At 60.2% G+C, this 12,750-nt stretch overlaps 1 protein-coding gene across 4 annotated transcripts in view; it reads left to right on the top strand.

Annotated features, from left to right (window-relative positions):
* CRTC1 (CREB regulated transcription coactivator 1) overlaps positions 1–12,750 on the top strand; it is a 92,453-nt gene that overhangs the window by 53,699 nt on the left and 26,004 nt on the right. For 2 of the 4 annotated variants that reach the window (XM_064381617.1, XM_064381614.1), the window contains exons 2-6: positions 5,016–5,132; positions 6,199–6,246; positions 7,870–8,007; positions 9,107–9,168; positions 10,919–11,013. In XM_064381617.1, the coding sequence (XP_064237687.1) occupies positions 5,016–5,132; positions 6,199–6,246; positions 7,870–8,007; positions 9,107–9,168; positions 10,919–11,013 (460 nt within the window). The remainder of the gene's footprint in view (positions 1–5,015; positions 5,133–6,198; positions 6,247–7,869; positions 8,008–9,106; positions 9,169–10,918; positions 11,014–12,750) is intronic. The other 2 variants (XM_064381616.1, XM_064381615.1) reach the window with 1 other exon arrangement.

The raw sequence follows: 12,750 nt of genomic DNA, 5'->3' as shown, positions 1-12,750 counted from the left end.
AAGCTGCCACAAGCCAAGGAGCGCCTGGAGCCCCAGGAGCCAGGAGAGAAGCGAGGACGAGCCCCTCCTCAGAGTCTCAGGAAGAATCGGCCCTGCCAGCACCCTGATCTGGGACTTCAGCCTTGTGAACTGTGGGAGGTCAACTGTTGTCTGAAGCCTCCTGGCGCACAGTAATTGGCAGCCTCGGGACACTGAGGCCAGGCCGTCACGATGGATGCTTGGATGCACTGAGACTTGGGAGGGGATCCATGCTCCATTTGGGGAACCCCCAGTGGTACCTGTTTTGGCTGCTGCCCGGGAGGCTCAGGGCCCGGAGAGACACAGGACGGCCGGGGTCTGAGCGGTGCTTCTTGACCCTCTACTGTGTCCCCGTCAGCCCTCTGCCGGGGTCAGCCCGTGGCCTCCATCCTGAGACACCTCCATGACGTGCGGCAAGGTCACGGGGGCACCTGTCCTCAGCCTTCATCCCCTCTGACTCTAGGGCCCTGGCACTGCTCGGATGGTGGGTTCAAACCTGAGCGTGAGAAGGTTTGAGATCCAGCGTGAGGCTGGCGATCTGGAAGGAGCCAGGGCTGCCGCCGGCAGATGGGAAGTGAGGCCAGACAGGTAACTTCCCGAGGGTCCATGGCGGCCACGCGCAGCCCTGGCACTGGCCACAACAGCAACCATTCGGCACAGGGACCCACTGTCTGCTGCGTCAGGACCCAAAAGGGCGGACACATTCAAAAGCAAAGGCATTTGAGATGTGTTCTATGCAGTGACACAAACCAGAGGACTGGGGAGAGACAGACGGAGCCAGGCAGTTCCGTGAGCTCGGCGATACTGAGGCTGTTTTCTTCATTTGACAGACATACCCCAGCACCGTAAGCCGAAAGCTTTAGGGAAAACTGAGTGAGGGGCGTACCGTCTTTGCAGTTTTTCTGTAAATCTAAAACTTCTGCAGTAAAAACTGGATTGAAACAACAGGTGGGTGCGGTGGTTCACGCCTGTAATCCCAGCACTTTGGGAGGCCAAGGTGGGTGGATCACCTGAGGTCATGAGTTTGAGACTAGCCTGGCCAACGTGATAAGACCTTGTCTCTACTAAAAATACAAAAATTAGCCGGGCGTGGTGGTGGGCACCTGTAATCCCAGATACTCGGGAGGCTGAGGCAGGAGAATTGCTTGAACCCGGGAGGCGGAGGTTGCGGTGACCTGAGATCACACCATAGCACTCCGGCCTGGGGAACAAGAGCGAGACTCTGTCTAAAAAAAAAAAAAAAACCTGGAGGCTGGTGTGATCGTGACTCAGGGGGCTGCTTCTTGAGCAGAGGTGTTGGGGAGACCCCTCTAAGTGAAGGAGAGGCTGTCACAGGCTCTTTATGGGGGTCAGTAGGGGAAGGACAAGCTGGGGGCACTTTGGGACTTGGGGAGGCTGGAGGGAGTGAGGCTGGGGAGGCCGGAGGCAAAGTGTGGTTAGCGGGGTGCCCACCCACCCTCAGCAGGGCCCTCTGAATCGCCAGTGGGGTCTGCTCTCCCAGCTGGGGAGCCAGGACCAGATGTCCATCTATCCAGCCCACAGGTCATGAGTGAGGGCGCCCTGGGAACCGCAGCTTCCCTGACTCCTATGGAACGCCTTCTCCAGACCTCAGCTGCTTCACCTGTGGCCCCGCTTGTTGACAGCCATGGGGTTGATGTGGAGATGGGACATCTGAGTCCTAGGTTAGCCCCGAGCCTCCATGTAGGGCAGGCTGGAGCTGCTGCGACATCCCGGGAACTCCCTCCAGGGCCAGCCGCTAGCTCTGGCTAACCCTCTGAGGGTTACTCTTTGAGGTGGCTTGTGTTGCCCGGGCCAGCTGAGGAACAGGGTGGCCGAGCTGCCACCTGAGGCCTCCTGGGTTCTAATCTTAAGTGCTTGTACAGCTTCCAGATGGGCCTGTCACCTGGCTTGTGAAGTCAGCTGTGGGGGGGGCGCAGCGCGTTCATTTATTCATTCACTCATTCACCCCCTCCCGTCTTTGTGGACCTGGAGATTCTGACGTCCGGTGCTGCTGAGCAGCGGGCCCTGGGCTGGCTGCCGGCTTCATGGAGCTCGTCCGCAAGGTCTCAGTGGTTTTGGGAGCACAGCGTGGTGGGGGGCGGGGTGATGACACTCGGGTGAGGGATGCACAGGGGACTGTGACGTGGCAATGGGAAAAGGGGTGATGATGTTGCCTGCAGTGCACTGGCGTCTGGCAGTTCTTCCAGCTGAGGCCGGAGGTCCTTGGGGCAGAGCCCAGGCTGGCGTCCCACCACCCTGGGACCCCAGAGAAAGGAGGACCCTGCTCCCAGGGATTCCAGCCAGGCCAAGGAGGACGGTTATCTCCTGCAGACTCAGGCGTCCCTGTGCCTACCCTCTGGCTAGAACATTCACTGGAAGGACTCCCTAGAAGCCGTTTTGTTTATCCTTATAGTTTATTACAGCGAAAGGACACATTAAAATCACCCAAGGGAGGCTGGGTGCTGTGGCTCATGCCTGTAATCCCAGCACTTTGGGAGGCTGAGGCGGGCAGATCTCTTGAGGTCAGGGGTTCAAGACCAGCCTGACCAGCGTGGTGAAACCCCGTCTCTACTAAAAATACAAAAATTAACTGGGTGTGGTGTTGTACACCTCTAATCCCAGCTACTCAGAAGACTGAGTCTGGAGAATAGGCGGAGGTTGCAGTGAGCTGAGATTGCGCCACTGCACTCCAGCCTGCGTGACAGAGCGAGACTCCATCTCAAACAAACAAACAGAATCATCTAAGGGAAATGGCAGATGGGCAGGGTCCGGGAGAGACCAGGCTGGAGCTCCCAGTCGGCCCCTCGTGTGAGTAGTGCCTAATTCTCCCAGCATGGAGCACTGCCAGCCGCAGAAGCTCCCCCAGCCTGCGTGTCCAGGGTCTGTACTCGGGGCTGGCCCTGTAGATGTGGCTGACCACCCTCATGGCCAGCCTCAGTCTCTAGTCCCTCCAGATGTTGAGCTGATGTGCCCAAGCCCCCACCCTAAAACCACAGTGTAAGCGGACTCTGCCATGGCCCCAGGCCCCAGCCACACAATGACATTCTTATCAGGCAGGATATTCTCCTGCAGGTCACCTCCCAGGAGCTGGGGACAAAGGCCAGACCTCTCTTTGGGCCAGGTTAACCGTTTACTGCACAACTCCTCATGCAAAACCAAGAATGAGCACGGGGTTCCCTAGAAGAAGAGCCCGGGGCGTAGTGGCTCACACCTGTAATCCCAGCACTTCGGGAGGCCGAGGCAGGAGAATCGCTTGAGCCCAGGAGGTGGAGGTTGCAGTGAGCCGAGATGCCGCCAATGTACTCCAGTATTGTAGCTTGGGCAACAGAGTGACACTCCATCTCAAAAGAAAAGAAAAGGAAAGAGTCCCCACTCAACATCCACTCCTGGCCCGGAGGCTGTGTCCAAAGCCTGAGTGCCTCCAGCAAAGTGGACAGAAGCTGGGTATTGCGGGAAAGGCTTGGACAGAGATGGAGCTTGGGAACCATGGGGGTTCTGTGCCTCCCCAGTCCTGTCGATCGTCCCCGCCTACCAGGCTTCCTATGGGCTGGGGACATGGTGCGAACAAAGCCAGTTCAAGGAGTTCTTGCTCCTGAGGTCTGGCCTCCTGGGAGCTGGTGGCTCAGAGCCCGTGTAGAAAGCGCATGTGGCATGAGTACCTGCTGTGTGTCACATGCCGTGTGTCCCTCTCGTACCTGCCTGTAGCACTCTAGGTGGGAGACACAGGTCCATGAGGGGTCACAGCCTCTGGGGCCACATGGTCTGTGAGAGGTGGATGTAGCGCAGGTTTCTGCCATGCTGCTTGGACACAGAAGGGGGCGGAGAAGGTCATGGGAGGCCACAGGTGACCTGTACCCAGGTAGGCGTGGGGTGGGAGCTGTGGGGTCCCCACCCTGCACCTCCTCCCCTTGCCACAGCCTGGAGCTGGGCTGTTTCATCTGGTGTGACTGCTGGGAGGGACACTGTGGGTGTTGATGGTGGGTGTGTCGGGCCAGCGGCCACCAAGGGCTCCCAGCACGGACCCTGGGTCAGAACCCCAGGCCCTTGAGAGCCACCCGAGAACGAACATGGTTAATCTTACCATTGGCTCCCCTGCAGCTCACAGGAAACAGCTGTTTACCTGGGCGAGGTGCTCCACCGGGCAGGCGGCCAGTTCCCGGGCTTTACTTCCGCCTCTGGTATCCACGGCCCCCCAGGAAGCTGGGGCGGTGGGGCGGCCAGCTATCCGTGCACTGCCAGGAGCTGTTTGTAAGGAACGAGTCGGCCTTGTTGTGTACACAGTATCCACCCTAGCAACAGCCCCTGCCGGGCCAGAGCAGACAACCGCCCCTCCCTCCTGCCTGCCCAGCCCCTACCTCTCCTCACGGTGGCTGCCTCCCCCGGTCTCATGGCGGGCGTCACGGACCAGCATCCCTAAGGGCCTCGGGTCGTGCCACCTGGGTCAGAGGCCTCCGTTCCCAGCAAATCAGCATTAGCCACGTGAGGGGGAGGAGGCCAGGTCCCAGCCCCGCTCAGAGTCAGCCTGGCCGGTCAGGGAGCTCCTGGCCCCTGGTTCTGAGCCCCGATGCCATCAGGGAGTGGGAAGCAGGGATGCAGCCGAGATGAAGGTGCCCGGCTGGGCCCAGCCCCCGAGAGGCTGGGGAGGACCACGTGAAAGGAACATAGGGCTAAGGACCCCCTAGAACTCAAGCTGCGTGTGGGGGACTGGCGTGGCTGCCCTGGCCCTGTGCGGGCTCGTCGGGATCACCAGTCCTTCCCTTGGAAGGCTGTTACTGTGCTTCTGAGACAGCCCCCTCCGATTCAGGCCAGCAGAAAGCCGCCTGGCCCGTCAAGTCACAGCTTCTGGCCGTGATAAGAAATGGCATCCCCTGGTCCTCAAAACTTCTGCCCTGATGCTGTCGATCCCACCGCTTGGGTCTTTTTATGTCTTTGGGGCTGGCACTCTGGGATGAACCTGAGAGCGACCCCTCCCGCAGCTGCCGGCTTCTCTTTCGCAGCTCCAGCTCCAGAAATCCCAGTACCTGCAACTGGGCCCGAGCCGCGGCCAGTACTACGGCGGGTCCTTGCCCAATGTGAACCAGATTGGGAGTGGCACCATGGACCTGCCCTTCCAGGTGAGTGCGCCACCCCGGCCCTGCCCCCCTCGGGAGGAGCTTCTCCCCAGCCTCCCACCGGGGGCCAGACATTGTAGACAGCTGGGGTCACCAGACAGTTGCCAGAGCCCACCCCACCCCGCCTTCTCCTTTTCTGTCCTGGGAACCGGAGGAAGCAGAGTGGCCCCATCAGGGTACACCAGAATCCCCCCCAGCCCGTTTCCCATCGGCAGACCCCGACGCTAGCCCTCCATCTGGCCTCCAGCATTTCGGCAGCCACTACACCTGTTGGCCGGCTGTGCAGCAGCGGGAACCGCTTGGGGCCGCTGGGACTTGGCTCTGTCCTGCCTCACTAATCCGCAAGCCCAGCAATTCTCAGAAGGAGGCCCAGCGGCCTGACCCCACTTGTCTGCAAACGTTTCTTGGCAGAGGCCCACACAGCTCGGCTCCCGCAGGCTGCTCGGCCGCCGTGCACAGCCTTATCATAAACAGGAGATACGGCCCACAGCAGTCCTCTCCCCTGTCCCTGGTCTACGGGTGGATATGGGGATGGGGTAGGGTCAAGGGAGCTGGCCTGTGAGTCAGGGCCACCCCTAAGACGGTATCTGGGCTCCACATGGACAGGTCCCCCTGGGGGTCACACGTACTCTATGGCTGAGAAAACACCTCGGACACAGTCACGGCCACTGCCAGGCTAGATGGAGCCGGGGACCCTCCCGTGTCTCCCACCAGCTCCACCCCCACCTGCACCGCCGCTGGACAGGGCAGGGGTCCCTGGGCTCGCCCCAAGGGGCAGCTCCCCGGCATACACTGAGAGAGGCCATCATTGCTGCTGGGCGTGCTTCCAGGCCAGGCTTTCTCCCCTCCTGCCCCTCTCTCCCCTTCCTGTTTCTCCCATCCCCTCTTCCCTGGAGGAGAGTCTCTCTCTGGGCATCTCCCAAGCTCAGTCTGAGTGGGGCCGAGGGGCACAGCACCCTGTTGGGCGCCTGTCGCCCGAGGCCCACAGCCCCGGGGGGTCCCACACATCCCATCTTCGGGGCCAGGCGAGGCAGCAGCGTCTCAAAGTCTCGGTTCTTTGCATTTTCAGCCCAGCGGATTTCTGGGGGAGGCCCTGGCAGCGGCTCCTGTCTCTCTGGTAAATGAGCCCCCAGGCTGAGGCCGAGGCGTCCCCGGCGCCAGCCTGCAAGACCCCGACCCGCGTGCGGGCGCTGGGGATCTCTGAGCTCCCCGAGCGGCCGCCCCTGCGGCTCCCAGGGAGGTGGAGGTGTCCCGTCCGCCAAATGGAAACGGATCCACTCCGCACCCCCGTCTCGGGAAGTGCGTATGGTCGCGTCGAGAGGCCCCGGGGACTCTTGGGGTCCATCTGGGGCAGATGCCACAGCCACGCAGCCCCATCTGGGGTCCAGCAGAGCAGATTCCAAGCATGTGCCCCACAGCTGCATGGTCCGTCCCTACACACACACAAGCACACACGTGCGCACGCGTCTCCCAAGCCAGGCCAGCAGGCAGGACCTGGCGAGCCAGCGTGTGGCCAGCCCCTGCTTCATTCTGCCTCTGACGCTGCTTCGGCTGCCTCAGTTTCCCCTCTGGGCTTCAAGGCATCTCTGAAAGGAGATGAATGGCCCCTGCCCTCGGGAGCCCATGCGTTGGTTGGTGCAGTTCCCACCTTCATTGCCACAGGCCCCTGCTCCCATGCCACAGCCTTTTGGGAGCAAGAGCCACAGAAAGACCCAGACCAGCAACTTCATGCTGGCTCGAAGACAGACTTGGGGGGTCCCAGGGCTGGGGATAGCAGTCAGCCCTGAACTCTGGCCGAGGCTGGGACAGAGCAGCAATCCCAGCCATGGACAGGCTTCTGGAGGGGAGACTCACTTTAGTATCAGAGTCGCATTTTGCCCGGCTGCCTAGAGAAAGCACAAGGGCTCAGGGGCCAGATGGCCAGGCTGGGGATTGGCTGCGTCCAGAGCTGGCAGAGGCTGCCGATCTCTCCCCGGTCAGATGGCGAGTGGGCAACACAGGGTCAGGGCGGGCTCCTGGCAGCCCCGGGGGCATGAGGCCGGGCATGGAGCAGGGCCTGGGGAGGGGCGGCCCGGTGCCAGCCCCAGGTGCTGGGAGGAGCCCCGTCCAGCCGAGCAGTAGGCCGTGGCTCCAGAAAGTGCCTGTACTTGGCTCTGGTGGTGCCTGGAGGAGGCTGTAGGGGAGAGCGCGTGGGGGCTGTGTCTCAATCAAGAGCAGCCCTGGGGTCCACAAGGAAGCCTCCTAGGAACTCGAGCTTGGCCAGGTGGGGCCTGAAACAGTCCTGGGCTGGAAGCCCCTGGGCTGTCTCTTGGCAGCCCCTCCAGGGATGACGTAGGTGGGGCTAGGAGGCCGACCAGACCCAGAGAGGGCAGAGGCCTCTCTACACCTGGTAAGGCTGGGGAGGAAGGCTGCCCAGGCCGGCTGCACCCCTGGCACCTGGCGGGCGCTGGCCGTGAGCTTGTGCCTCTCTGCCTGGCCTGTGCATGCCAGCCGCACTGCACGCCCCTGCCGCCCTGGCTCCTGGGACCCCGGCTCACACCCCCTCCCTGCCCCCCAGTGCTTGGAGAGCTGGGGAGCTGGGGCTGAAGAAAGAAGCCCATCCCAGGCTGCGGAGCAATGGCTGAGGGTGTTCCAGAGTGGGGGGCCCTGTGATCAGACTCGGGGGGCAGCGCTAGGGCCACAGCTGGTAACCATTGTTTGGGTTTTTCTCTCTCTCTGTTTCCATCTCCTCCTCCCCCAGACCCCCTTCCAATCCTCGGGCCTGGACACCAGCCGGACCACCCGGCACCATGGGCTGGTGGACAGGGTGTACCGGGAGCGCGGCCGGCTCGGCTCCCCGCACCGCCGGCCCCTGTCAGTGGACAAACATGGACGGCAGATATCCTTTTCCCCAGAAGATGAGGGTGGGAGGCCAGGCCCTGCTGGTGCCGGCAGGACCCCAGGTTTACCCAGCAGGTTCTGACAGGGCTCCCTGCTTCCAGCTCTGGGGACAGAATCAGGGCAGCACGGATTGGGAGGCTTGATCTCACGACAGCCCGGGAGGACTTCCTGGAAGGGGACATGCCACAAGCCCTAGAGCCTTTGGCCAGACTTGGGGGCTCAGAGGGCACAGGGAACAGCTCCCAAGGCAGGAGTTAAGGAAGGTGACACCTGACCACAGAGGGCTTAGACACCTGGCGGGGCAGTGGGGCCAGGAAGGCCGTGAGCAGGGAGCCCACCGTCAGGGCTGTGAGCTGAGGGCCCTCTCCTGTGTGCCACACGGAGGGCAGCCCAGCTGAGGCAGTGGGGCTGGGGGGTCTGTGTGAGACCCGGACACGTCCAAGGGAGACTCCGTCTCTGTGACAGGAGTAACATTCGCCTCTGTGACTCGGTCAGGCAGAGATTGGCCAGAATCCCCCCTCCACCCCCAACTCAGCCACCCCTTGGTGCTCAGCCAGCCAGGTCCCCCAACACCAGAGTCTGAGCGGCCTCAGGTTGCTTCCAGGATCCCCTGGCTCTCCAGAACAGAGAAGCTTGTTCTCCGGTTCTCATTTCCGTGGGCTGGGGGAGCTCGACCAGCTGGGCCCCCGACTGAGTCCTCGGGCCCTGGGAGCTGCCCCGTCAGCCCGGGATGGAGAGTCCAGACCAGGGTCAGCTGAACCCAGACTCCCCAGCGCCCCCACGGGCCCTACTGTCACGGCCCAGAACCCCCTCCCTTGGAAGGGGTGCAGCCTGCACGTGCGCTCATGGAGCAGAGTGCTGAGTGCTAGGTGGACAGGGCCATACCCCTGGGGAGCCCCTGAAACGGGGGCTGCTTGCAGCCAGGCAGGAAAGGCCGGCAGGAAACGCCCCCCACCCCGCCCGCCCCCCCGCCATACTGGTCCCAGCTGTTTGCAGGCCCTGGGCCGAACCAGCCGGGGGGCTTCCTGCCCTGGGCTGAGAGTGTTGGTGGAGGCGGGGCCTCAGCCAGCGGCACTGCCCCCTTAACTCATGTTCACGCGGACAGCTGCCCCTACGGCACCGTGTACCTCTCGCCACCCGCGGACACCAGCTGGAGAAGGTCAGTGGCTGAATCCCCCCGCCCCCTTCTTGTTGGAAACAAAGCCAAACTCTCGTCACGTTATATGTGGAAAAGCAGGACATAGTTTCTTAAAAAATGACCAAACTAAGATGCATCCAGAAGTTTCTAGAAATTAGCCCTCAACCTGAAACACAGGGCTTCCAGCTTTGGTTGGGGGGGGGGGTCTTCTAATATTTCCCCTTCCCCCCATTTATGACTTTAAAAAAACAAAAGTGGGACCGGGCGCGGTGGTTCACGCCTGTAATCCCAGCACTTTGGGAGGCCGAGGCAGGTGGATCAAGAGGTCCAGGTGGATCACAAGTTCAAGACCAGCCTGGCCAACATAGTGAAACCCCTTCTCTACTAAAGATACAAAAATTCACCAGGTGTAGTGGTGCGTACCTGTAATCCCGGCTACTCCAGAGGCTGAGGTGGGAGGATGGCTTGAACCTGGGAGGCAGAGGTTGCAGTGAGCTGAGATCGCGCCATTGCACTCCAGCCTGGGCAACAAGAGCAAAACTCTGTCTCAAAAAAAAAAAAAAAAAGGAAAAGGAAAAAACATAGAGCTGGGCACGGTGACTCACGCCATGCCTGTAATCCCAGCACTTTGGGAGACTGAAGCAGGTGCATGGCTAGCGCTCGGGAAGTTGAGGCTGCACTGAGCCATGACTGTGCCACTGTACTCCAACCTGGGGGGCAGAGCGAGAACCTGTCTCAAAAAAACAAAAATACACACACAGGTTAGTAAACAAAGAAGAAAAGTAAGCAAGCTGTTCAAAATATATATATACAGTATTAAATTCTCACCAAGCCTTGTCATAGGTCAGGCCGTGTTCCACCATCACATGTATTAACTGATATGAAATGCATAGAGCTTTATGTCATGGGCGCTGTGTTCATCTCCATTTTAGTCCATTTTAGACATGAGGAAATTGATCACAGGGAGGTCAGAACACTTGCTCAGGGGCACACAGCTGGTGGTGGCTGCACCCGCATTTCGCTGGGTAGCCAAGGAGGCTTTCTGGGGGCCCATCCTTGAGGTGGCTGTAGCCAGGAGCAGATTGGGTCACCTTGTCCCTCTCCCAGTCAGCTCCCAGAGGGGAGGGGGGTCCCTAGAGGCAGAGGGCAGAGCCTCTCCTGGGCTGGTTGAACCAAAAACTCCTACCTCATGCCGGCTTCCCAACCATGGGGGCCTCTAAGTGGCTTCATTCCTTCCAGAGCCTTCTCCAAGCCTCTTCCACCTGTCGCACTGGGTTTGTGTGACACTGAGCATCCCAGAGGGCACTGTCACCCGATTGTGTTTGTCACCAGGAGGGAACCCAGTGACAGGCTGGAGGCTTGTACCCCAAGGCTAGGCACCTGTGGGGCACCTTCTATGGGTGGGAGGATTGCAGCAGGAGGGCACCATCCTTTCCCTAAAGCCAGGAAGCCTCTCTATTGCCCAAGCTGGTCTTGAACTCCTGGGCTTAAGAGATGCTCTCACCTCAGCCTCCTGAGTTGGTGGGACCAGAGGTGTGCACCACCTTGCCCCACTGCTATTTGTGTTTCACGGGCTTTGCAGATGAACGCCACGGTCACTCTGGTGGCTCTTTTTAGAATGATGTCCTGAGAGCTTTGCTCAGGTGCAGCAGCTCACAAAAATGACCCACAGCTGCCACCCTGTTCATCGAGCACGTGTGGTCTGGGATCAGGACTGTCGCATCGCCTGCCTTGGGCCCAAGCTCACTGTCTCTTCCTCCCTCCTGGCCAGGACCAATTCTGACTCCGCCCTGCACCAGAGCACAATGACACCCACGCAGCCCGAATCCTTTACCAGTGGGTCGCAGGACGTGCACCAGAAAAGAGGTATGGGCAGGGGACTCGGGTGTCTTTGCTGGGGTCAGGCAAGTCCAGCAGGTGGCCCCGGCTCTCCAGGAGTTCACAAGCTTGTGGGCAGACGGCCCTTCAAAGGAATACTCGAAGACTATGCTGGGGGGTCAGGGAAGGGGCTTGGAAGCTTTCAGAGGTGGTGCCACTTGAGTTGGGTTTTGGAGAGTGCGTAGGAGTTTCCTAGACAGAGAATACAACCCTGCAGGCGTACATTGGCTTCCATTCCTGGATTGAGGGCGTGGCCATGAAGTCTGGGTGCTGCACAGATGCTTGTTTCACATGTAGCCGCAGCAAGCCCACGCCAAAGGAGCATTTGTCAGCTCACGACAGAGCAGGCCAGGGTTAGACCTTCAGCCGCAGATCCAGCTCCTTCCAGGGCTCCCTACTGGGCTGTTTCCCGGTTCTGCTGCTGAGAACTCCCTTGCCCCCAAACCCTGGGCACATCCTAGCTATCGCGAGTGAGAAAGAGGCCATCTCTTCCCGACTCTTGGCCAGATTGCCGCCTCCAGCCAAGCCATGCACACCCCTGTGGTGGGGGCAGATCTGTACCCAGGTCCTGGGCACCTTCAAGGAGGGCATATGCTGTCTTAAAAACGGGGCCGGTGCCATCAGAAAAGGGAGCTTGGAGGCTATGAGGCCAGCCCCAGGAAACCTGGCACGGCCCAAGATGCTGAAGCCTGGGAGTTGCACGTGCTTTGGGCCCACACACAATTGCTTGTGTCGCCTCGATTCACCGAGTGGGTGGGTAAACACGCAAGGGAGATTCTGCTGATAGGAGGGGGAAGGGGGCTGTTGGCCAGAACCTCACTCCGGGTTCCGGCTGAGCATGCAGCAGAGGCGGGAGGGAGAAGAGAATGTCTCCATACTGAAAACGAGGCTTCTGGAACACCTAGTGGTGCTGAGGACGGCATAGTGCCTGGGTCTTCCTTGCCATTCCTAATGAGCGGGCTGCTCTGAGGCCTCTGCCTTTCCTACCAGGTCCCCACAAACGGAGGACATCTGGGGGGTGGGCACCAGGAGGACGGCACAGTGCCTGGGTCTTCCCTGCCATTCCTAATGAGTGGGCTGTTCTGAGGCCTCTGCCTTTCCTACCAGGTCCCCACAAACGGAGGACATCTGGGGGGTGGGCACCAGGATGTTGCCATCCCCTGGGGCATTGTAACCGGGGAAGGGAGCTGTGACCTGGGACCCCTGGTGGCCTTGGAGTGGGGGCTTAGCGGAGACAATCATCTATCCCCACTCTTCTAGCAGGGCCCAAGGTGGTGACAGGGCTGGATTTGGCCTGGCCGCCTCCCTGCAGCCTGGCTTTCAACAAGGAGGGTTGAAATGCTCATGGCTCTCCCAGTTACAAGTTAAAAAAAAAAAAAACACCACGAAACACGCGACAGGCATAAAGAAAATGGGGAAACGGCAGGGCGTGGTGGCTCACGCCTGTCATCCCAGCACTTTGGGAGGCTGAGAAAGGCAGATCAGTTGAGCTCAGGAGTTTGAGACCCACCTGGGCAACATGGTGAGACTCTGTCTCTACCAAAAATATAAAAAAATTAACTGATTACATGTGCTTGTGTTCCAGCTACTCAGGAGGCTGAGGCAGGAGCAGGGATTGTTTGAGCCTGGGAGGCGGAGGTTGCAGTGAGCTGAGATCGAGCCACTGCACTCCAGCCTGGGCAACAGAGTGAAACCCTGTCTCAAAAGAAAAAAGAAAATGGGGAC

The sequence above is a fragment of the Aotus nancymaae genome, unplaced genomic scaffold (assembly GCF_030222135.1).
Source record: "Aotus nancymaae isolate 86718 unplaced genomic scaffold, 86718_ANA_hifiasm-v0.15.2.pri h1tg000028l, whole genome shotgun sequence".
Taxonomy (NCBI): Eukaryota; Metazoa; Chordata; class Mammalia; order Primates; family Aotidae; genus Aotus; species Aotus nancymaae.
This window is presented reverse-complemented; position numbering and strand designations above follow the sequence as displayed.